The sequence below is a fragment of the Rutilus rutilus genome (assembly GCF_951802725.1).
Source record: "Rutilus rutilus genome assembly, chromosome: 11".
Classification (NCBI taxonomy): Eukaryota; Metazoa; Chordata; class Actinopteri; order Cypriniformes; family Leuciscidae; genus Rutilus; species Rutilus rutilus.
The window spans coordinates 42,759,542-42,786,170 of record NC_140216.1 but is presented as its reverse complement, the minus strand read 5'-3'; the positions used below and the strand labels follow the sequence as shown (position 1 = coordinate 42,786,170).

The 26,629-nt window shown below is 38.1% G+C and overlaps 1 protein-coding gene across 1 annotated transcript in view; it reads right to left on the bottom strand.

The window, feature by feature from the left end:
* Positions 1-470: 470 nt before the first annotated feature.
* LOC311300281 (NLR family CARD domain-containing protein 3-like) overlaps positions 471-26,629 on the bottom strand; it is an 88,274-nt gene continuing 62,115 nt past the window's right edge. Inside the window, exons 13-18 of the mRNA XM_084424479.1 lie at positions 22,811-22,984; positions 19,002-19,175; positions 15,321-15,494; positions 5,011-5,184; positions 4,646-4,819; positions 471-1,170 (exon numbers count right to left, since the gene is read on the bottom strand). Of these exons, the coding sequence (XP_084280605.1) occupies positions 1,158-1,170; positions 4,646-4,819; positions 5,011-5,184; positions 15,321-15,494; positions 19,002-19,175; positions 22,811-22,984 (883 nt within the window). The 3' untranslated portion in view covers positions 471-1,157. The remainder of the gene's footprint in view (positions 1,171-4,645; positions 4,820-5,010; positions 5,185-15,320; positions 15,495-19,001; positions 19,176-22,810; positions 22,985-26,629) is intronic.

Here is a 26,629-nt window from a genome sequence, read left to right as displayed (position 1 = left end):
TCCCAGTCATAAAGCTCGTCCTGGGTCGACATTTCATTACGTAACATTAGGCATTAGGTTTTGATTTATATGCCGTTTAATGTTTGAAGGTTGTGTTATTTTACATGTGCGTCAGCAATGCTTCTATCACTCGTTTCAGCTTCTTCTCCTGTGTTATGTTCATGAGATTAAATACTATTCAAAGGATGTGTAATAGCGCCCCCTACCGTATAACAAAATAATTGAGGAACAGTGCGTTAGCAATGCTCATTATAGGTCGTATATTTTTTCAACTGTGTTTGTTCGTAATTGAATTATTATTATTTATTTTTTTTAAGTGGCAAATGCATCATTCCTTTAAATGAAAAAGTTCAATAAAATAAAATTCAATAGATGATTCCCTTGTGAATGTTACTATAATCAAAGGCTGAATTACTCAAAAATTAAGTCATTAAATAAATATTATATATGGAGATGTTTGTAGTAGAGCATTTGCCAGTATATATGTCACTTTATTTATATAGCGCTTTTTACAATACAGATTGTTTCAAAGCAGCTTTACAGTGATAACAGAAAAATAATGCAACAAAGTTTGTTTCTGCTGTACAGCAGATCTAGAAGAAAATAATGTCATAGTCCACCTTAAGTAAGTTCAGTGTTGATTCATTTCTGTTGTAAAAAAGTTATTTATTTAGTCTATATCTATAGTCTTAATCTATACAGCCGCTCTGGAGAAAACAGTGATGTCATCGTCCAGCTCAGTTCAGTTCTCATATAATGGTGTCAATGCAGGAGATCAATAATATTGTTGATTATTAAGTGTCTCCAACTAAGCAAGCCAGAGGCGACAGTGGCAGGAACTCAAACTCCATCAGTGACCTTTGCAGAAACCAGACTCAGTCCTCCTCTGGCCAACGAGCGAAAAGTGTATGATTATGATTCAGGCATTAAAGGTCAGAGGTCAGATTGGATCTGAACATTCAGAATATTTATCCAGTTACATCTGGTTGAAGGTTTCCTTGTTTGACTTTGGATGAAGGATTGGATCATTCTGTAGAGTTACACAAACACATGTGTGTGTGATGATCACTGTGGGTTTGTGTCTGTTGATTCTGTTGAATGTGATTGTGTCTGTAGTGGCTCTTTATTCTCCATCAGCTGATCCAGAGAAGGTCAGACTAACATCTAAACCTGTAAGTAAAACACAGACAGTCAAATGTGTGTGACATTATTGCATTATCCACTTTAGAACAACTAAAATAAAATACTTAGATGATTAAAGTGAGAGATTATAATATAACACTGCGATACATGATTGTTAAAGCTGTTTTTAAACATTCAGATATTAAGTTTGCATCTAAATCACCATTAATGATGAGCCTTGACCCTTATCTATGATCCTATATGACTGTCCACATTCTATGTACACTGTTAGACTTTTCTGTAATTTCTACAGTTATTTAATTAAAAACACTCAGTATTATACTGCTATTTCTCTTAACAGTAAATAACTGTAATTCCCATTGCATCATGGGAATTTTCTGTGACGTGAAACACCACATACAGAGACTTACTGTATGTTTAAAATTTGCTGTATACTACTGTATTTGACGTAATGGCCTCTTTCCATCGAGCTTTTTATTTCCTAATGTTTGCCTTACACCGTGTGTCTACAACGCTATAATAGCCAGAGGCTGTCTATATATGACACATTGAAGCGACCGGACCATTAATGCAAAATGCAAACCTGTTTGTCCCTTGTCAGAAATAGCGCAAGTGCTTGGACTCGGAGTACCGTACGTCAGAAATATAACAGGGCATCTCTATACACTGTCTGGGATTTGTCGTGTTGTGCCGGAGCATCCAGTGTAATATCACTGGGTTCTGACTGTCTTTTGCTGGACCGCGCCGTTCGTGTCTGGCCCGGGGTAGAGACGGAATTCACTTCACCGAGAGAGAGACCAGCAAGCAAGGTAAAAAACATTCTGTGTGTGTTGACAGGTTTGTGCACCCCAGTGTGCACCCCAGTTTATACTCGTCAACATAGCAGTAACAAACTTTACCACGGTAAACTGCGCTAACGTTCCATTTTACAGACTTAGTTAGATTATTTAATTGTCGAGTTAAAATACGCCAACGAGCAACGCTTAGTTTACATTAACATTAAATTAACTAATGTGAAATTCTGTTTTGGTTGTAGCTGTTGGCCTACTGATGAGAAAATCACATTGTATGTTAGCTTACAAGTTTTATGGATAGCAGCTTTCTAGTTTTAGCATTAGTTTGCAAACTATGACATATTATAGTTTTTTTTTTTTAAATGGAATTTAATATTTACTGCAATTATTGTATGTGTTTAAAGGCAACTGTAACAAAGGACCAGTTCGCGCCAGTGAGTTCTAGCAAGATTCCTGAGGTAAGCCTAAGCTATAACGTTACTTGAAATCATATTTTTGATATATTTTTACATAAGTATGCTGAAATGATTAGCAATATGTGATAGGTGCTATGGAGTCACTGGTGCAGGTAGCATACAATATCTTATAAAATCTCTATAAAATTGGCTAACTTTATAACAAATAAGTGACCTTTGCATCATGTCTAACATTATATTTATTACACAGCAAATAAACCAATCAGAAGATGTACCATTTTCTATGTTCAGTCTCACCAGATTAAATGTATCCAGGTAAGCACTGCAGTAAACTCTCACTAATTCATACCGAATCTAGCATTCGAAACAACTTAAGTTTATATTTTTTGCATTATTTTGATATTTTATTAGGCAGAAGACTTTCTACCATTGCAGTCTCACCTAATATCAGCGCACAGGTGGGTTAACTACTGTAGGAAGGAAAACGATCATCACAAAGTGATTTCTTGCATGTGTCTTACTGTGTATTTGTCTCAAACAGGAACCCCTTCACTACAGACTAGCTGAAATGGGCTAAATCATCGATTTCAGTCTTTCTCTCTACGGATCTCAGCATTTTTGGACAGAATTTAGGATATTTACATTTACGCATTTGGCAGACGCTTTTATCCAAAGCGACTTACATTGCATTCAAGGTACACATTTTACATTTTGTCAGTTCTTGCTTTCCCTGGGAATTGAACCCATGACCTTGGCATTGCTAGCGCCAAGGCTCTACTGTTTGAGCTACAGGAAAGCTTTAGTTCATATATGCTCATAGTTCAATATGCTATTGACAAAAATATATTCTTAAGTTATAGTAAAAATAATAATAAAAATGTTAAAAAAGGACGTTAAAAATAATTTGACACTAATATGGAATTTTCTCCCCCTCTCTCTTACTCTCGCCTACTTTTCTTTCTCTCTCTCTCTCTCTCTCTCTCTCTCTCTCTCTCTCTCTCTCTCTCTCTCTCTCTCTCTCTCTCTTCGCAGAGGTGGACAAAAACATTGTGTTGGCTTTTTAAAGATTATTTTGATGATGACTTTTACTCCTATGCTGTGGAAAAGATGTTTCTTGAGCATCAAAGAGACTTCTTTCAAAAACATTAAGACACTTAAATACTTCTTTTGGCCACCAGTGTACATGAATCCAACACATTTTTGGAAATAAGTGAAATTATTTTGAAGGTGGGGTTATGTATCATGTATTCTGAAAAGAACTGTGTTTTGTCCTGTGTTGGACATTTCTTTTTTGACTGCTTAATGTATTTATATTCTGCAGTTTTATGAATGTAATGGTTGATATTTCATTATAATAAGCTATGTATAAGCTAAACAACCAATTACTCTACATTAATTTTGTCAAATGCTAACGTTTTGTTTAGGATTTTATGTATGTTTTTTAACAAGGTGTGCAGTGAAGGACAGCACATGTGTTCATTTAACACATTTACACATCTTTGTGCCAACCTTTCTGACATATTTACTTTGTTAAAATCATTAACACAATGAATGAGTTAAAATTAACACAAAAAAGAAAAAAATGTCCTTAAACTCACCCATTAATGTGTACAATTTTAACACATCATTTCCAGCATTAGCAGACTGTTTATTTTTTAGATATATATGAAATGGTTTAAATAAAAGAAAATGGTATTTTTTAATAATTTTTTCTAATTGATTTGTATGTCAGTAGTACTTATGTAGGATAAAAATAAAATGTATTCTATATCAAAATTATGAAATCTAATTTGTATTTAGTACAAATAAAAAAAATTACAGTAGTGTGCTGATTAGCTTGGTTTTTACAGTAATGCACTGTATTACACAATTACAGTACCATGTAGTTACTGTAAAACATAAATGCGGAAATGGTACTGTAAATCTTAATTACAGTGTTGCCAGTAAGTTACTGTAAAAACTCATTGAAATGTCTAACAGTGTAATTGGCTCAGTTTTATTTATGATAAAGAAACTAGTGATAAATATTTACCATTATCTTCTATTGCAATTTACATTCTCTCAAAATACATAATTTAGGGATAAAAAGACAATGATAAAAGCAAAATATTGAATTCTTTGAAATAAAAAGAAACGTGAAGATATTTAATTGTTGCTATAAACTATTATAAAATAAAAAAATTATTAAACATGTTTATAGTGTGTAATTCACCATTACAAGGAAAGTAAACTAAGAAGAAACTAAGTTAACTTTCAATTAAAATATGAACAGTTTTATTCATTACTACTCACAGAAGCTTCTCCAGTTTATAATGTGGATCCTCCTCCAGATCAGAGAGCAGCTTCACATCTGAGTCTCTTAGTTTATTTCCAGATAGATCCAGTTGTCTCAGGTGTGAGGGGTTTGATCTCAGAGCTGAAGTCAGAGCAGCACAACCTTCATCTGTAACACCACAATTACTCAACCTGTAGAGAACAATGACACTCTTCAGTCTCTCTGTTCAGGATCTACAGCTCAGATCAGCAGGAACTTCACAATCAGACGCTTAAAAATAATCTATTGTAAATAAAATAAACAGTCCCTTTAGTAATTTCACAGTCGATTTTTTTGTATGACAATCATTATTCACCATATGAGACATTTTATACAAACTTACCACAGAATTTCCAGTTTACAGTGAGGATCCTGCAGTAGATCAGAAAGCTGCTTGACTCCAGAATCTCCTACTTTATTCAATGACAGACTCAGTTGTCTCAGGTGTGAGGGGTTTGATCTCAGAGCTGAAGTCAGAGCAGCACAACCTTCATCTGTAACACCACAATCCCTCAACCTGTAGAGAACAATGACACTCTTCAGTCTCTCAGTTCAGGATCTACAGCTCAGATAAGCAGGAACGTCACAATCAGACACTTAATCAGTGGGGATTTCTTTAAAACTCGGCTTCCCCTATAATGTCAAAAAATTTATGGCCAAATATGTACTATTGTGTTAACATTTTATTGACAAAAAATGCGCTAGAAAACGTTCATCTCAAAGACGAGTTCGTTCAGAATCAGTTACATATAGCAAGTCGGCTGACTCGATTTCCTTCTCATACATTCCCGTAGCGTCACAGACAGTGCATTTCCCTGTTGAAGCCCAGCGTCCATTGACTTCAATGGGGCTGCTTTGAACAGTTTTTTTCAGTGCTTCGAAACTAGATGGTCATTGGATAAATGCTGCGATTATGTCCTGCTTATGGACGCTCAGCGCCTCTGGCGGTGAATGGAGGAGTGGGATGCCCTGGGGCCTCATTTATAAACGTTGCGTACGCACAAAAGAAGGCGTACGCCACTCTCTATGCAATAATTGGTATTTATAAAAAGCAAACTTGATGGGAAAATGTGCGGTCCTTCACGCAAACTCTGACCCAGGCGTACGCACAAAAACGGGTGAAATGAGAAATGACGACACCATCGGCAGATGGAAGAAAAACTTGAAAGTGTGTGAAAGCGTGTGAAACTGTAGACCATTGTGTAAAAGAAATGGCAATACTGCCTCTCATAAATAAACAAAGACTTTACAAAGCAAGTCTTACAATTAACAGCCTACACGAACACCCGTTTGATCGATCTGCAGTGTAAAACAAACAAAATCAAACGAAGATTACAACAGAAATGCAAATTAACACATATTTGCAAAAAGAAAAGTGAAATATGTTTTGTAATAATATTAGCATGTTATGCAATTCATCCTCATAACACATCTGTAGCTTGTCAGATGCAATCAAATGGATGATAATAAAATGCCATGATGCCATCACAATGCGTAATGACGCACAATGGTTGATCATACACTTCACACTTGCGCCCGAGTGAAGTTACGTTTCTTGGTTTTCCTCTGTGTTTGCCATGATTTCGCAATCGATGAATATTAACTTGTGGGCGTTTCACGGACTATTTATGGGCAACTATGGGCGTGACGTGTCACATTCTTCACCGTCTGTCTCTGCACTACAGTTCCCAGAATCCTCCATCACCTGCACCTGCTGTTCATCATTATCATCATCTCCTTCACCTGTGTTCCAGTTATTATCATCATCTGCATCACCTGTCTTGTGTTCATCTATCTGTGTATTTAAGTTCCTCTCTCACTCCTTTTCAGGGTCGGTTATTGTTTGTGCACGCACACTGTTCCGTATATTCTTCAGTTTAAATAAATATTGAGTATTTTGCATCTTTGCCTACCTTCATCTTCTTCACCAACCCTGAGACGTTACAACATGAAGCCGCAAAAGCTGCGCTACATTTAGAATTGATTGTGATTTATTAAGGGAAAACTGCGTAGGATGTGCGTGCTCACAGTTTTATAAATCTGAATATTTCTGTGCGTACGCACGTCCTATGTTTCATCCGTATGCCACTTCTGACGCAAATCCTACGCAAAGTTTTATAAATGAGGCCCCTGGACTCCGGGCTTCTGCGTGATTATTGGAGGGTCTGTCGCAAGGCTGCATCTCCTTTTGATTGACAGCGATTTCATACAATTAAAAGTCACTGATGCTGAAGCTATTCGAGCTCAGTCCCATCGCGGATTTTGCAAGTATAGTCGAAAGACAAACTGCTGCAACCTATTTCTTGGTATTTGCTTGTCGAAATTGCTAGCCAATTTTCATAATACATTTCACACAATTATACATTTATACCTTTATTCTATTATTACTTTTTATATTTTTTATATTATTATTAGTAATAATTAAAAAATAATTATTAAAATAATTAAAAATATATATTATTAGTAGTAGTATTATTATACTTTATTATATTTTTATATACCTTTATTATATTATTACATTTATACAATTATATTTAACTCTGCTGGCCATTGAGAGGACACTGGTCAAGTCACTGGAAAAGACGCCTAGTTGGTACAACAGGGTCACAGAGCATTTTCTTGAAAAGGAACGTAGAATTTACGTATAAATAAATGGACAATTTTTATGATGTAGGCCGAAAATGAGCTTCCCCTCTTTGAAAGACCAGCAGCCGCCACTGCACTTAATCCATAGCACCATTAACCCTCTGGGGACCAAAAACGCGCCCGCGCGTTTTGCTCGTTTTTTTTTTTTTAGCAATGAAAATAAACACTAAATGCTCTGTTAATTTTGATCTTTCATTTTCGTGTAATACATCAATCGATCCTGTTCAGTTTCTATTTTTTTTCTGTATACTCACAATAAAAATAAAGTGTTTTGCTTTTTGACAAATAAAGAAAAATTAAGATGATGCTATTTCTGCCTTCTCTCTGTCAGTAAACTCCCATTTGAAACGCGTTCGAAAATGATCTATAACTCCGCGAAAATTCAGTCAAACAGGCAAACAGACCCACGGGCATAAAGCTTGAGATCGCAGCTTTTAATTGAAGTCATTTATATAAAAAACAAATATTCTTAGTTTCTGTAATCTGTATACAAAGAGAGCGACTCCAGTCGAGCTCATTACGAGATGATTCACAGTAATTTGACCACTCCCCGGAGAGCGCGCGCTATTCAAATGCAAATTCCGAGAACCATTTCAGTCTGTGAAACGCCCCCACATCAGCCGTAAACAAAGCGCGTCGCGAGTGAGACATTATCCTTTATGGAGAAAAGTTTCCACAGTGCTGATGAGGAGAAATTATCTCCTGATATGAGCAGCAGATCGCGCTGAGGAGTGAGGTAGGCTGTTTTCTTTTCTCAAGTGTGGAATAACGTTATTTAGTGTAGGCCTATAAACCACAAAAAGATGAATCGCATTTCTATAATATGACTCGCGTTTCTGTGAGATGAATGAAGGGTACATATTTGTAAAGAGTGTTTAGCCTAAATATGAATCGCGTGTCTGTGTGTGAAAGAATAAACTGCTTTGCCATAGCCTACTGAGATGAGTAAAAATCGACTGGAATATGTTGAAACAAAATGTATTTGTATAAGCAACGTAAATTAACATTTATATGCCCTGATATTTCAATAAAACAACGTTAGTCAGGCGTTAGTCACACTATTTTTGTCAAAAATAAAGTCATAGACTAAGATGTTAGATGTTCCAATGTTGGCTATATTCAAACTAATGAATACATATGATAAAATGTAGGCCTATAATCTTTTTTTTTTTCTTTCTTTTTTTTTTTTACAAAGAAAGAGTACACTTGAAATATTGTTGAAATTGTAATTATTGTTGTAATTGTAACATTTTTAATAAAATAGCTAAACATATTTACAAGATAGATGTAAGCGAAATCTTAAATGGTCAATATAAGTATTCTTCTAAATACATTGTCCTTGCATTGTGGCTCAGTCAGTGTCACACCTGAATGAATGGCTAATTATGCAGAGTCATTATGCAGAGTGGGTGGGACACTGTAATCTAAGGTGTAAACTACTCCTCCCCCTCGCATATTGGCTTTCCAAGCAAAACCTGTTTTACACCATTTAAATCAATGTATTTTTTTTTTGTGAACAATAAAGCAAGACTATTTTCACATAATTTTGAAGCCAGTACTCAAAGGTACAACATCAATTAGACAAAAGTCTTGTGGGCACATATTTAATATGTGTTTTGTGGTCTTAATTCAGCCACTTTCATTTTTATTTTTTCCAATAACCACGCATAAACATTATTCTCTTAAAAATACAAACATCTACATACACGTTGCCCGCATATTTTGGTAGCCCTGTTTGTGCTATATAGAGTGATTTTACACCTTTGCCATTAACATGTTTATAAATAACTGAAAAAAGCACAAATTTCAAGGCATGTCAGAACATCTCAAGGGCTCCAAAAACACCTTGGTCCCCAGAGGGTTAACAGGTCCAGTCTAAGGTTCAGACCTGCTTCTACAAACTGCTTGAGGGGGTTAGTTTCCATATCATAAAAATTGCAAGAATAATCAATAACACTTTATTTAACAGTGTCCTTGTTACATATGGTACATGTACCTATAGCTGTGGCCATTAAGAATGCGCATCACAAGGAAAGGGATTCCAAAGTGAAGTTCTCTTGCACATGACATACATTACCAGTAGGGAGCAGTCATGTTTCTTTCTCAGTTATAGCGTGTACTGAAGCCAATAACATGCAACGGATGTGTTAACCTCTCAGGCGCGTATTGACAGCAAGCGACAGAGCTCATTAACGTGTGAGAACCACATTTTTAAGTATACTGCTAATGTACAGCTCAAATAGAAATAAAATACTGATTCAGTTATTGATGTTTTTGCATTGCTTGTCATGGGCGTTTGAACATTACTGTAGTGTAAAACAATGTTACAATAACTTTTTTTGTGAACTACGTGCAAATATCCCATCCTATTTTAGCAACCTTAATTACCACATTGTGGAATTATTTGTATTTATTATTATTATTATTATTATTATTGATACATTTTCTTGACATTTAAATAGCATATCAAATGTCTTTTGCAAGGACATAATGACGGAAATGTGACTTATGTAAGTCTAACATAAAATTATATTGCATTTTAATGTCAGTCTTTGCCACAGAAGTGACCTGTTCATACATGTTATGTGTTTTATCCTATATCACTAATTTATTTTATACAGTACAGGTAGCAGAAGACTCAACCAAATAAGTCTGATATTTTAAAATAGGCCCGTTGTTCGTTCATTGGCCACTTAAAAGTACAATCTGTATTTTTATGTATATATAATTTTTTGCGTCATCTGAGGTTTTCTTCCAGACACACAATACAGAAATTTCTCGTCTCAGGGGGACATGAGGGAGGGAAGCATGGTCATTCGAAAATAGGTTTCTACTGATACAAAGCTTAAAGGAACACGCCGGCTTTTGGGAACTTTTTTTTGTAGTCATGGACAAAATATGCCTTTATAAAATTGATAGCCAATCGTGTCTTTATCACACTTCTACGTTCAAAAAGCTGAAGCAATAGCAGCCCTCAATGGACATTCATGTTAAAAGATCAAATTCTGTACACACCTTATTAATAAAGCATGAGTACAGATTAGCAGATGAGCCCAGAATACGAACATTGCGTTAAATTGCACATTAGGCTAAGCGTTTTCCTCCCATAGAAAACTCTTATAATAAAGAAAAAGCTTAATTTGTCTTAATAGGCTACTTCAGTGATAAAGATCAAATGCTGTACACACACCTTATTAATAAACCATACTATCCTACAGAAAAGCAGATGAGCCCAAAATATGAACGCAACGCATTTAATTACACGTTAAGTGTTTTCCTCCCATAGAAACCCTTTATTATAAAGAAAATAAAGGTGGCTCTTAATGTGGATTTCTGTGGGAGGATGGCATTGCGGTGCACAGTAAATCCTTTAAATGGTATTCAATGCAAAACAAAAATGAAAAATATAAGTAGCCAAAAAAATTGTAGCCGTCTGGCATGGCCGCTCGCTCTAACGTTAACCTAGATAAATGTTCGCTATTGTTAAGCGCATCTCCAAGTGTTTGTGCGGAGTGTGGAGCGCGCACTGCATGACATGGAGGCGCCGGTGCCATCACTCGCATTTTCCTATCAACAGTGGAAACAACTTAAAATACTCCATCATTTCTGGTCATACAGAAAAGAATAATACATCAGTCGCAACTACTTTTATTTGTGTAAACTCTCAACAACAAGAAAACGTTGTGCTTTTGTAAAATAAAATAAAACGACCGGGCTTTCATGATCTCTGTGAATTGGAGCGCGTCTCAAAAATGAACTGAAGAACAGTGTATAGACAAGCCTCACAGACATGAGAAATATAGCTATCTATATAAAGCTTATAAAAAATGTCCACCAACGAAAAAAATCCAATCGAAAGCAAATACGGTACCATCTGATTATAATCCTGTCCGTATGAAAGGCACATCTAGGCTAAATTACAGCGGAGATGTAGATATGTTTGCAGGCAGCCTACACTGATTTAGAAAAGACTAGTTTATTAATAAACAATTAAAATGCTTCGTTATTTTTTTCAGACACATTTATTATCATTAGCCTACTTTTGCCGGTGCTTTGCAGCAAGTTTTATGCTTGCGCTTGAGCGCGGAATATGGCTATAGCCTACATGCACCCAGGATCGAATATAAACGTGCGATTAGTCCTAATTGCTTAAATGAATGACTACTAGTCTAGAAAAATCTTTAGTCTATGGCAACTCTAATCAATAGCCTACATTTAATATTTGACATTATTTAATTAGTTATTAGTATCCAGCTCTTTACATTAAATTAGTTGAGTTAGCATAATTAGTTAAAGGGTTAGTTCACCCAAAAATGAAAATTATGTCATTAATGACTCACCCTCATGTCGTTCCAAGTCCGTAAGACCTCCGTTCATCTTCGGAACACAGTTTAAGATATTTTAGATTTAGTCCGAGAGCTTTCTGTGCCTCCATTGAAAATGTATGTACGGTATACTGTCCATGTCTAGAAAAGGTACTACAGACATCATCAAAGTAGTCCAAGTGACTATATTTTTCCATCTTAAAAATATATCTAAATTACGCCATATGCTCTCATTGACAAATGCGGAACAATTAGTTCATGCGTTCATGACCTCAAGGCTAGATTATTGTAATGCTCTACTGGGTGGTTGCCCTGCACGCTTAATAAACAAACTACAGCTAGTTCAAAACACAGCAGCTCGAGTTCTTACAAGAACCAGGAAGTATGACCATATTAGCCCGGTTCTGTCAACACTGCATTGGCTGCCTATTAAACATCGCATAAATTTTAAAATATTGCTGATTACTTACAAAGCACTAAATGGTTTAGCTCCGCAGTACTTGAGCGAGCTCTTAACGCATTATAGTCCTTCAAGTCTATTGCGATCTCACAATTCCGGCCAGTTAATAATACCTAGAATAGCAAAATCGACTGCTGGCGGTAGATCCTTTTCCTATTTAGCACCAAAACTTTGGAACAGTCTTCCTAACATTGTCCGGGAAGCAGACACACTCTGTCAGTTCAAAGCTAGATTAAAGACACATCTCTTTGACCTAGCATTCACATAATACATTATAGACTTCTATAATTCAATGTTAGGCTGCATAGATTAGGTCAGCCGGAACCGGGAACACTTCCCATAAATCCTGATGTACTCGTTACATCATAAGAAGAATGGCATCTACGCTAATTTTAGTGTCTCTGTTTATCCCAAGGTTTTCCCGCAGCTTGCCGGATCCAGGCCGTATCCAGATATGACGAAGGACCTTCGCCTGGACCCGATGACAACGCAGTGCTGAAGTGCCAACTAGTCTCTCCCTATGGAGGATCCCTTTACCACTCTACAGATAAATCGTTGTCGGGAAAATTCATTTCGCGTACCTACCCCGAAGTGACAAAATACAATAAAATTCTGTATCAAAATTTATAAGGAAAGACCAGTACATTGTTTAGGCTTGGTTTGTAGGGAATTACAAACCTGCGCACATATATTCAAACACACATAACTATAGAACCAATTCTTAATGCATGTGAACGCCATCAGCGTTTCTCACAGGTTCGCGTTTTAAGTCTGTGTAGAGAGAATGGTGTCGTCTTAGCGGCCCCTAATTTAATAACAAATGATTGTTGCGACAGAAGCGAATCAATCAAAAATAAATTTAGCTGAAAAATAACTTTATTAACCCTCTGGGGACCAAGCTGTTTTTGGGGTCCTTGAGGTGTTCTGACATGCCTTGACATTTGTGCTTTTTTCAGTTATTTATAAACATGTTAATGGCTAAGGTGTAAATTCACTCTATATAGCACAAACAGGGCTACCATAATATGCGAGCAACGTGTATGTAGATATTTGTATTTTTAAGAGAATAATGTTTATGCATGGTTATTGGAAAAAATAAAAATGAAAGTTGCTGAATTAAGACCACAAAACACATATTAAATATGTGTCCACAAGACTTGACTAATGGATGTTGTCCCTTTGAGTTCTAGCTTCAAAATTATGTGAAAATAGTCTTGCTTTATCTTTCACAAAAAAAATACATTGATTTAAATGGTGTAAAACAGGTTTTGCTTGGAAAGCCAATATGCGAGGGGGAGGAGTAGTTTACACCTTAGATTACAATGTCCCACCCACTCTGCATAATGACTTTGCATAATGACTCTGCCTAATGAGCCAGGTGTGACACTGACTGAGCCACAATGCAAGGACAAAAGATGTATTTAGACTTACATTGACCATTTAAGATTTCGCTTACATCTATCTTGTAAATATGTTTTGCTATTTTATTAAAAATGTTACAATTACAACAATAATTACAATTTCAACAATATTTCAAGTGTACTCTTTCTTTGTAAAAAAAAAGAAAAAGATTATAGGCCTACATTTTATCATATGCATTCATTAGTTTGAATATAGCCAACATTGGAACATCTAACATCTTAGTCTATGACTTTATTTTTGACAAAAATAGTAGGCTTTTTTATATATATATATATAACGTTAGATATGAGCAGAAATTGCTAAACAAAAGCTTATTTGATGTGGCAGTATATTCTACAGTAGCCTAAAAACTGTTTAATACGTTGCTTATACAAATATATTTTATTTCAACATATTTCAGTCGATTTTTACTCATCTCAGTAGGCTATAGCAAAGCAGTTTATTCTTTCACACACAGATGCGCGATTCATATTTAGGCTAAACAGTCTTTACAAATATGTACCCTTCATTCATCTCACAGAAACACGAGTCATATTATAGAAATGCGATTCATCTTTTTGCGGTTTACATAGGCCTACACTAACGTTATTCCATAACGTTATTCCACATCAACACTTGAGAAAAGAAAACAGCCTACCTCACTCCTCAGCGGGATCTGCTCCTCATATCAGGAGATATTGCTCCTCATATCAGCACTGTTCTGAGGAAACTTTTCTCCATAAGGTAGGTTATTATGTCTCACTCGCGACGCTTTGTTTACAGCTGATGTGGGGGCGTTTCACAGACTGAAATGGTTCTCAGAATTTGCATTTGAATAGCACGCGCTCTCCGGGGAGTGGTCAAATTACTTTTGAATGGCTCGTAATGAGCTCAACTGGAGTCGCTCTCTTTTTATACAGATTACAGAAGCTGAGAATATTTGTTTTTTATATAAATTACTTCATTTAAAAGATGCGATCTTAAGCTTTATGCCCGTGGGTCTGTTTGCCTGTTTGACTGAATTTTCGCGGAGTTATAGATCATTTTCGAACGCGTTTCAAATGGGAGTTTACTGACAGAGAGAAGGCAGAAATCGCATTATGGTCATTTTTCTTAATTTGTCAAAAAGCAAAACACTTTATTTTTATTGTGAGTATACAGAAAAAAAATAGAAACTGAACAGGATCGATTGATGTATTACACGAAAATGAAAGATCAAAATTAACAGAGCATTAAGTGTTTATTTTTCATTGCTAAAAAAAAAACCGAGCAAAACGCGCGGGCGCGTTTTTGGTCCCCAGAGGGTTAAAGAACCGCTATAAAGCCAAAACAATCTCTGTTACCATAAATTATACGTTTATCTCTGTAAAGCTGCTTTGAAACAATCTACATTGTTAAAAGCGCTATATAAATGAGGATGACTTGACTTGAACAGTAATAATACATAATTACATGCAACTAACCCTCAATCAAATCCTAATTCTACCCTAACCCTATAGAAAGTACATGTAGTTACTTAATATTACTCAGTACTTAAATATATAATTACACTGTAACAATGACACCTTAAAATAAAATGTAACTGAATATAATTTTTTTATGCAAGTACCCAAAACTCAACATATCTATATATGAACACGGTTGTCACATCTTTACATCATCCAGTCATGTTTATACTATCATTAATATTGTAAAATGATGTCAGACACATTGGAAAGAATCTAATGAAAATAAAAGCAACAGTCCCATTAGTAATTTCACAGTAGATTTTTTTGTATGACAATCATTATTTACAATATGAGACATTTTATACAAACTTACCACAGTATTTCCAGTTTACAGTGAGGATCCTGCAGTAGATCAGAAAGTTGCTTGACTCCTGAATCTCCTACTTCATTCCATGACAGAATCAGTTCCCTCAGGTGTGAGGGGTTTGATCTCAGAGCTGAAGTCAGAGCAGCACAACCTTCATCTATAACACCACAATCCCTCAACCTGTAGAGAACAATGACACTCTTCAGTCTCTCAGTTCAGAATCTACAGCTCAGATAAGCAGGAACTTCACAATCAGACACTTAATCCACGTCACCATTAACAGGTCCAGTCTAAGGTTCAGACCCTCTTCTACAAACGGCTTGAGGGGGTTAGTTAACCTCTCAAACGTATTTCTTTGACATTTAAATAGCCTATAAAATGTCTTTTGCAACCTAGCCGAAGAAGAGCCTATCTACAGGGTTCGTACCAAACTGGATTCACAGCGACGAGGTTCCCAAATCGAATACCTCATCGACTGGGAGGACTACGGCCCTGAGGAACGTTCATGGGTCCTACAGGATGATATCCTTGATCCAGGACTCCTCACCCAGTTTCACAGCGAACACCCTGACCGACCAGCTCCCAGAGGTTGTAGTAGACCTCGTCGTCCTCATCATCATCTCTCCACCCAGTCGTCAGGAGCCGCCCATGGAGGGTTGGGTACTGTCAGGGATCCACCAGATCTGCACACTCCGCCCACTCGTTCACTCTCCCCGGAATACTGATTCACCACACCTACACCTCATCATCACCTCATCATTCACTCCCTTTATATACAACCCTTCACCTTCTGTTCAGTGTCTGGTCTCGTCTTTACATGCACGCACAAGACTCACCACCTGTTACTTACCTGATCTACCAACCTAAGATTCTCATCTTCAGTCTTCATTCCGATCTGCCATCTGCCTTCTCCGTTGATCATCTTCATCATCTTACAAAGCATGTAGAAGTCTGTAATTTTTATCATAGGTACACTTCAACTGTGAGAGACAAAATCTAAAACAAAAATCCAGAAAATCACATTGTATGATTTTTAAATAATTAATTTGCATTTTATTGCATGACATAAGTATTTGATCACCTACCAACCAGTAAGAATTCCGGCTCTCATAGACCTGTTAGTTTTTCTTTAAGAATCCCTCCTGTTCTCCACTCATTACCTGTATTAACTGCACCTGTTTTAACTCGTTACCTGTATAAAATACACCTGTCCACACACTCAATCAAACAGACTCCAACCTCTCCACAATGGCCAAGACCAGAGAGCTGTGTAAGGACATCAGGGATAAAACTGTAGACCTGCACAAGGCTGGGATGGGCTACAGGACAATAGGCAAGCAGCTTGGTGAGAAGGCAACAACTGTTAGCGCAATTATTAGAAAATAGAAGAAGTTCAAGACGGTCAATCTCCCTCGGTCTGGGGCACCATGCAAGATCTCACCTTGATCAATGATCATGAGGGAGGTAAGGGATCAGCCCAGAACTACACGGCAGGACCTGGTCAATGACCTGTAGAGAGCTGGGACCACAGTCTCAAAGAAAACCATTAGTAACACACTACGCCGTCATGGATTAAAATGCAAGGTCCCCCTGCTCAAGCCAGCGCATGTCCAGGCCCGTATGAAGTTTGCCAATGACCATCTGGATGATCCAGAGGAGGAATGGGAGAAGGTCATGTGGTCTGATGAGACAAATATAGAGCTTTTTGGTCTAAACTCCACTCGCCGTGTTTGGAGGAAGAAGAAGGATGAGTACAACCCCAAGAACACCATCCCAACCGTGAAGCATGGAGGTGGAAACATCATTCTTTGGGGATGCTTTTCTGCAAAAGGGACAGGACGACTGCACCGTATTGAGGGGAGGATGGATGGGGCCATGTATCACGAGATCTTGGCCAACAACCTCCTTCCCTCAGTAAGAGCATTGAAGATGGGTCGTGGCTGGGTCTTCCAGCATGACAACGACCCGAAACACACAGCCAGGGCAACTAAGGAGTGGCTCCATAAGAAGCATCTCAAGGTCATCCCAAATCAATGTCAATACAATAGTACTAGCTTAGTACTAGCCTACATTGGGTTTAATTTCTCGTTTAAAGAGATTTTAAAGAATTTCCACTTGAATAAATCCATGGATCTGCAAGCTCTGCATGTGTAAGTTACTTTAATGGTCTAATGGTAAAACTTTTGCCAAGCGTGTCAGAGGTTCTGGGTTCTAATCCGCACTTCTATAGTTTTTTCTTCTTCTCATCAAAACCGAATATGTTCATCAGTAGTTGTATGTCAAGCAGGAACACGTTTGTGTGCAATTTGTTTTGTGATTTCACCGGAACGAATAGTCTCTCCGCAACGGCATAAAGTGATAGATTAAAGCGCACGTCTGTGTTAAGAGAGACAGTGTGCGCACGCCACAAGAGAACACACTGCATCCGTGCCACTGATAGCAGCAGCAATGAGCACTTTGAGCACTTGATTTAAAAAACAGTGATGTTTTATTTATTTGCATCAGGTACGTTCGTGCCACAAGATGTTTTAAAGAGTGGTGGGGACAATATCGACCCTGGCAAAGAGTGGTGGGGACATGTCCAACGTGTCCAACTCGCAAATTACGCCTATGACTGAATTTAAAACATCTCATCTCATTATTATGAATATAATTTTAAAGCGCATTTACCAAAATGTATCAAGAAAGCTCTATTTTAAAATACATGATTGATGTTTGCTTCATCATTGGAAAATGATATGATTTTAGGCTAACTTATTATAGCCTAGGCCTACATTTAATTCTCTGTTGCACTCTTTTTGAACGTATGCACAGGCATCTTTAAATTTGAACAACAACAACAACAACAACAACAACAAAAACAACAACAACAACACTGTCTTTACAAAGCACATCAAATAATCGTCATCGTGTAAATAGATTTTTTCAATGTCCATATTACCATATCAAATATTTGGGTCTAATACAATTTTAGTTATATTTTATTGTGGTTTTCTCACAATCACAACATTACATTCAGTTAATTCATCAGACACTGATAATTATGTTAATTCTATTTTTAAAATGTAACATACTGTAATAGTCTATAAGCATATTTAACAATCAGATGAAGACAAATAATTCCAAAGTGTTTGTCTGGCTTGTAGATAATGTATGTTCTTCTATACCCCATCTGGTGGATATTCTGCGAAGTACAACAGATGTATTTCAATTATAAAAAATGTGCTGACAGGCTTGTGCTGACAGGCTTGATCGGCATTCCGCGGGGAAAAAACATGCATTCTTGATGGACACATCTGTACCATAGTAATAACAGTAAATTATGCATAATTACATGCAACTAACCCTCAATCAAATCCTAATCCTACCCTAACCCTATAGAAAGTACATGTAGTTGATTAATATTACTCAGTACTTAAATATATAATTACACTGTAACAATGACACCTTAAAATAAAGTGTAACCGAATATTAATTTTTTATGCAAGTATCATATCTGTATATGAACACGGTTGTTACATCTTTACATCATCAAGTCTTGTTTTTATTATCATTAATAGTGTAAAATTACGTTGGACACGTTGGAAAAAATCTAATGAAATAAAAGCAACAGTCCCATTAGTAATTTCACTGTCGATTTTTTGTACAACATTTTTTTACCATATGAAACATTTTATACAAACTTACTCCAGTTTCTCCAGTTTACAGCGAGGATCCTGCAGTAGATCAGAAAGCTGCTTGACTCCTGAATCTCCTAATGTATTCCATGACAGATCCAGTTCTCTCAGGTGTGAGGGGTTTGATCTCAGAGCTGAAGTCAGAGCAGCACAACCTTCATCTGTAACACCACAATTACTCAACCTGTAGAGAACAATGACACTCTTCAGTCTCTCAGTTCAGGAAACACTGAAATAAAGTATATGATATATATATGAATTTCAACTCAACAGATTTGTATATGAAAACAGTTTTCATTACTATTGACATTAACATTGTTGTTACTTGATGGTAAACTTTTTTTATATATATTATTTTTGTATATCATTTATTATTCACCACAGAAAATAAAAACAGACAATGTTGAGACTTTTATAAAATCTTATACATCTTATACAGAGGAGATTCAGATCACAACCAGGACAAGCGGTCAGTTAGTGGACGCGGCGAGAGCGCGCAAGTGCTTTTTCTAAATACACCTGTTATTCAGTGTTCTATTTGACTCAAACTAAGCCTATTTTCGGTTTTCTGCTTATTTTTCATTTTTACCGATTTTTATGCAACTCCACCGAGCAAGGACACCAGGAAGGCACTTAAGTATCTTCTTCTCCCTTTCCTCTCCCAATTTTTTCTTATTTACCCTTACTCAACATGTGCTTTCAATACATTCCTATAATCCCTCGGCAACGCCCTTTCATCACGCGCAGAAGGCAGCGCAATACTGCTAATCTGCGTCCCATTCTCTCATCCTCACACACACCTCTCTCTCTTTCCGTGGGTCTATGGAATTGTCGGTCAGCAGTCAATAAAGCTGACTTTATTCCAGCCTTTGCATCTCATTCTACTCTTAGTATCTTGGGCTTGACTGAGACCTGGATTCGTCCAGAAGACTCAGCAACCCCTGCTGCACTCTCTAGCAATTTCTCTTTCTCTCACTCCCCTCGCCAGTCTGGGAGGGGTGGGGGCACAGGGCTTCTCATTTCTAACAATTGGAAATACTCAGAGCTCTCTTCTTTATGCAACAACAACTAATTTGAATATTGTCCTATTACACTTACAACTCCAAGTAAGATCCATATTGTAGTCATTTATCGCCCCCCAGGTCAACTGGGAAGCTTTATAGACGAGCTGGATGTGCTACTGTCCTCTTTCCCTGAGGACGGCACCCCACTTGTAATCTTTGGTGACTTCAACATTCATCTCGAAAAGTCGTATGCAACAGATTTCATCTCTCTCCTAGCCTCTTTCGATCTCAAACGACTCATCACCACAGGTACTCACAAATCAGTCAACCAACAGGACCTGGTTTACACACACAACTGCATTACAGACAACATTTTGGTGAGACCTCTCCATGTTTCAGATCATTTCCTCATTACTTTCAGTCTACAACTCTCTATCCATGTACCAACAACCCCCCCCCCCCCCCCCACCAGTCACTTTCAGATGAAACCTGCATTCACTTTCTCCCGCCCATCTTTCCTCTGCCGTGTCTTCTTCTCTTCCCTCACACTCACACTCACAATTCTCATCTCTGGATGTGAATGCCGCAATGAATACCTTATGCTCCACTCTAACCTCTTCTCTAGACAATATCTGACCTCTCTCCTCCAGGCCTGCACGTGATACTCCCTCTAACCCCTGGTTGTCTGAGGTTCTTCGTGAACACCAGACCGAACTCAGGGCAGTGGAGAGGAAATGGTGCAAATCAAAAGACACATCTGACCTGAGTATGCATAAATCTCTCCTCTCTTCCTTTTCTGTTGATGTTCATGCTGCAAAATCTTCATACTTCCACAACAAGATCAACAGCTCCTCTAACACACGATCACTCTTCAAGACATTCAACTCTCTCCTCTGTCCATCTCCACCACCACCCGCCTCCTTTTTAACGGCTGACGATTTTGCTTACCTCTTCACCAACAAAACAAAAACTATCAGCAGTCAGTTCTCAGCACCACACACACAGGAACCCAGACCAACCTCTCCCATAGCCAATAACCTTCTCTCCTCCTTCTCTCCGCTAACCGAGGAAGAAGTATCTAAACTTATGCTCTCCAGTCATCCTACCACCTGCCCTCTAGACCCCATCCCCTCACTCCTTCTACAAGCCATCTCTCCCACACTTCTACCAGCACTCACACACATCATCAACTCATCCCTCCATACTGGCACTTTCCCTATCGCATTTAAGCAGGCTCGGGTAACACCACTGCTTAAAAAACCAACACTAAACACATAATTTGTAGAGAATTACAGACCTATCTCTCTCCTACCATTCATTGCGAAAACACTTGAAAGAGCTGTTTTCAACCAAGTAACATCCTTCTTGTCTTTGAACCACCAGCTGGATATCAACCAATCCGGCTTCAAGAAAGGGCATTGAACTGAGACTGCATTACTGTCGGTCACAGAAGCCCTACGGATCGCAAAAGCTGCTACCAAATCTTCAGTTCTCATTCTCCTGGATATGTCTGCTGCCTTCGACACTGTGAATCATCAGATCCTTATGTCCACCCTCTCATCACTGGGCATCACAGGAACTTCCCTTCACTGGTTCGAGTCCTATCTCACAGGTAGGTCCTTCAGGGTCGCATGGAGAGGCGAGGTATCCAAAGCTCATCAACTGACCACAGGGGTTCCTCAGGGTTCAGTTCTTGGACCCTTGCTCTTCTCCATCTACACCACATCACTGGGACACATCATACAGGCACATGGTTTCTCTTACCACTGCTATGCTGATGACACACAGCTCTTCCTCTCATTTCAACCAGATGATCCCACAGTAGCTCCACGGATCACAAGCTGTCTGGCAGACATCTCGGCATGGATGAAGGAGCATCACCTGCAGCTCAACCTGGCAAAGACTGAGCTTCTCGTCCTCCCTGCCAATCCATCTCTACAGCACGACTTCACTATCCAGCTAGAATCATCATCAATCACCCCATCAAGGTCGGTCAGAAATCTTGGAGTAATATTTGATGACCAGCTGACCTTCACAGATCACATTTCAAAGACAGCCCGATCATGCATGTTTGCACTGCACAACATCAGGAAGATCAGGCCTTTCCTAACTAAGCATGCAACACAACTTCTCGTCCAGGCCCTGGTCATTTCTTGGCTTGACTACTGCAATGCTCTTCTGGCTGGACTTCCATCATGTGCAACTAAACCTCTACAAATGATTCAGAACGTTGCAGCTCGTCTTGTCTTCAACAAGCCCAAAAGGGCCCACGTCACTTCTCTGTTCATCTCTCTGCACTGGCTACCACTCGCTGCTCGCATCAAGTTCAAGGCATTGACGCTTGCTTACAGATCTATCACAGACTCAGCTCCCTCCTACTTTCACTCACTTCTACGAGTCTACATCCCTACCAGAAGCCTACGATCGGTCAACGAGCGACGTCTCGTGGTTCAATCAAAGAAAGCCACAAAATCACTTTCCAGAACATTCTCATTCACAGTTCCATGCTGGTGGAATGCTCTCCCCACCCTCATCCGGAATGCAGAATCCCTGGAAACATTCAAAAGACAGCTGAAAACCCATCTCTTCCGTGAGCACTTAACCTAAAAAAATAATAATAATAAATTCCTTTTCCTTTAAACCCTCGCTTATCGGGCTTATGCTACTCTGAACAATGCCTGAACTTCGTATTTTGAGCACTTCTTTCTTTGTTTTTTTGCCTCTTCACGATGACTCGCTTAATTTAGTCCTAATTTGTAAGTCGCTTTGGACAAAAGCGTCTGCTAAATGACTAAATGTAAATGTAAAATCTTACTCGAGTATTTCCAGTTTACAGTGAAGATCCTGCAGTAAATCAGAAAGCTGCTTGACTCCAAAATCTCTTACTTTATTCCATGTCAGATCCAGTTCTCTCAGGTGTGAGGGGTTTGATCTCAGAGCTGAAGTCAGAGCAGCACAACCTTCATCTGTAACACCACAATTCCTCAACCTGTATAGAACAATGACACTCTTCAGTCTCTCAGTTCAGGAAAAACTGATATAAATTATATGATATATATGAATTTCTCCTTTTTCAGTATTGCTTAGGTATGAAATCACATGCTAAACTCATAAATGTGATCATGCTTTATCAGTGTAATGATTGTTGTCAGTGTGACTTACTGAACTGATCTGGATTCTTTAACCACAGGTAGCAGCTTCTGAAGAACTTCATCTGCTGTATTTTGTGCTCCAATAAACTGTTTTAGATTAAAAACATCCACCTTCTGCTCTGATGTCAGCAACACATAAACTAGAGCTGACCACTGTGAAGAGGAGAGTTGGGTTTCTCCTATTTTTCCAGATTTCAGATAATCTTGGATCTCCTGCATCAGTGAATCATCACCCAGTTCATTCAGACAGTGGAACAGATTGATGGATCTCTCTGGAGAGCGATTCTCCCTGATCTTCTGTTTGATGTACTGAACTGTTTCCTCTTTGTTGTAGGAGCAGCTTCCAGTCTGTGTCAGAAGTTCTCGTAAGAGAGTCTGACTGGACTCCAATGAGAGACCCAGAAGGAAACGCAGGAAAAGGTCCAGATGTCCATTCTTACTCTTGAAGGCCTTATTTACAGCTCTCTGGTGCAGCTCAGATAATGGAACATATTTCTTCTGGTTTAAGATTTTAGAAAAGAGACTTTGTTTGGTTTTGTCAAACACATTTCTGTTCTTATATGTAAAGTAAATGTGTGCATATAGAGCTGCTAGATGTTCTTGGATGCTCAGGTGAACAAAGCTGAAGACTTTCCCCTGATACAAGCCCAACTCCTCTCTGAAGATCTGAGTGCACAATCCTGAGTACACTGATGCTTCTGTCACATCAATGCCACACTCTCTCAGGTCTTCGTCATAGAAGATCAGGTTGCCTTTCACAAGCTGCTGGAAAGCCAGTTTACCCAGTTTGAGAATCATGTCTTCTTCTTTCACTCTCTTCTCATAGTCCTTCTCATGTCTGATGTTGGTCTGAATGATCAGGAAGTGTGTGTACATCTGAGTGAGAGTCGTGGGAATCTCTCCTCTCTCTGCTTCACTCAACATCTTCTCTAGAACAGTGGCTGAGATCCAGCAGAACACTGGGATGTGGCACATGATGTGGAGGCTCCTTGAGGACTTCAGGTGTGAGATGATCCTGTCGGCCAGACTCTGATCACTGATTCTCTTCCTGAAGTATTCCTCTTTCTGTGGCTCATTGAAGCCTCGTACCTCTGTCACTCGATGGACACACTCAGAGGGGACGAGATCCGCTGCTGCTGGTCTGGAGGTGATCCAGATGAGAGCAGAGGGAAGCAGATTCCCCTCAATGAGGTTCATCAGCAGCTCGTCCACTGAGGCTGATTCAGATATATCACACAGTTTCACTTTTCTCTTAAAGTTCAGAGACAGACGACACTCATCCAGACCATCAAAGATGAACAACACTTTATATCCATCACTGGATATTTTTATTTCTGTTGTTTTGGGTAAAAAGACATGAAGAAGATCTGAAAGACTGAATGTTTTGTCCTTCATCAAGTTGAGCTCTCTGAAAGGAAATGGAAATATGAGCTGGACGTCCTGATTCTCTTTCCCTTCAGCCCAGTCCACAATGAACTTCTGCACAGAGACTGTTTTCCCAATGCCAGCGACTCCCTTTGTCAGCACAGTTCTGATGGGTTTGTCTTGTCCAGGTAAAGGTCTAAAGATGTCATTGCATTTGATTGGTGTGTCCTCTGTTGCTGCTCTCCTGGATTGTGTCTCAATCTGTCTCACCTCATGCTCATTATTGATCTCTCCACTTTCACTCTCTGTGACGTAGAGCACTGTGTAGATCTCATTCAGGAGTGTTGGGTTTCCCTGTTTTGCTGTTCCTTCATACAGACACTGAAACTTCTTCAGTAGATTTGATTTAAATGTGCTATGGACCAGTTGAGAATCACAACTGAAAGAATAAATTATTAGATTACAAATAAAGTAGTAAAAGGGATCATAAAATATACTTATGTCTAGACAGAAATGTTGTACCTCAGATTAGATGACATGTGTCTTCCCCTAAATGTTCCTTGAGTGTCCATAGACTGTTCACTAATTATGGACAAAATAGAGACATTATAATTGAGAAAACAGATACAAGAATTCATATAGAGTCAAACTGTGGACAAACATGTTCATTTTTATTTATTTTCCTATTGAAATAAATTCATAAATGAAGAATAAAGTAAATATTCAACCATGACATTTACTATTTTAGCTGAGTACATTTTTTTTTTTTAGAGGGGGGGTCAAAATGACACAGATATTGGTAGGTCATCTATTAGTATTATTTAAAGAGGAATGTCTGAAGAACAAAGAATGTTGGAACTAGAAACGTACATTTATTCATATAAAAACAATAATTGAAAATTGTTATTTTAATTGCCCTCTACAAAATAGTGGATTACTGCTGTAAATAATTGTTCATGGCATTTTTGTCAGGGTTCTGCCCTGGCAGTGTTGTCTATGTTGTCTCTGTTCAATGTATCTATGTTTATGTTATGCTTAAACACATCGCTGTGTCTTTGTTTGTGTTTGCCATGTGCTCCTCTGCCCCTTCCTCCTTGTTTCCCGGGGCCTGTACCATGAAGATAGCTGAACAAACTCGGGGTTACAGGATTAGTTTTGAGTTGACAAAACCAAACCGATGCAATCAGGCTTTATTGGTACCATGATGCAGCTCATCGACTCTCTCTGTCAACTCAGGCTTTGATCTTAAGCTATGATTACTCCACGCGCGCGTGCACATAAAAGAGTGACTCGACACTGAACAACCAATCGCGGGTAGAGCGAGAGTGATATATTTTTCCGCAGAGGAGCAAGAGATAATCATTCATAATTACGATGAATTTAAATATGTATTTCAACCTCGAAACAATACGGTCTTTGCTGCCAAAGCAAGAGAAGACTGTTGGAGAAAGATTGCTGATTGTTAATGTGTAAGTTAAACAAATAGCTTACGTTCTATATTTATGTAAAATTATGTATATATGTATGTGTAGCCTATATGTGTAATATAGCCTATAGCCTATTTTTATAATATATTAAAAAATGTGCATGTATGTACTAAGAGATTGATATTCTTTTTTTTTTTTGATGCACCCAACTCCAAATGTTCTTGGCAGCAGATAAAGACAAAATATAAAAATATAATTCAAAGTGGTGAGTATTTACCACAACCTTTTATTATTTTTGTGAACATTTTATCACAAACACTTGTTTGCAGCAAACAGAAATAGAATTAAATTCAGAAAACCAGAATACACTGTGCTATTGGAGTTGGAGTTGGCTCTGAGTAGCAATTAGATTGGTAGATTTGAGTAGATTACAGGTGCTGTACAATCTGACCCTGCTGCTGGCTCCTCTAAGCAAGTAACACTGGGTACGTGTGCAATACATTACTACTTTTAAGTTTTAAATATGGCTGACTGTATGTTCTGCAGTAGAGGGAAATACAGTGTCCCTGTTGAAGCCAGCACACACACACACACACACACAGTCTCCCATACAGAGGTCAGTATACAGCAGACAGAACACCAAAGACCTGCTTTACAACAATTATGCTTTATATTGACCTACTTTTATTT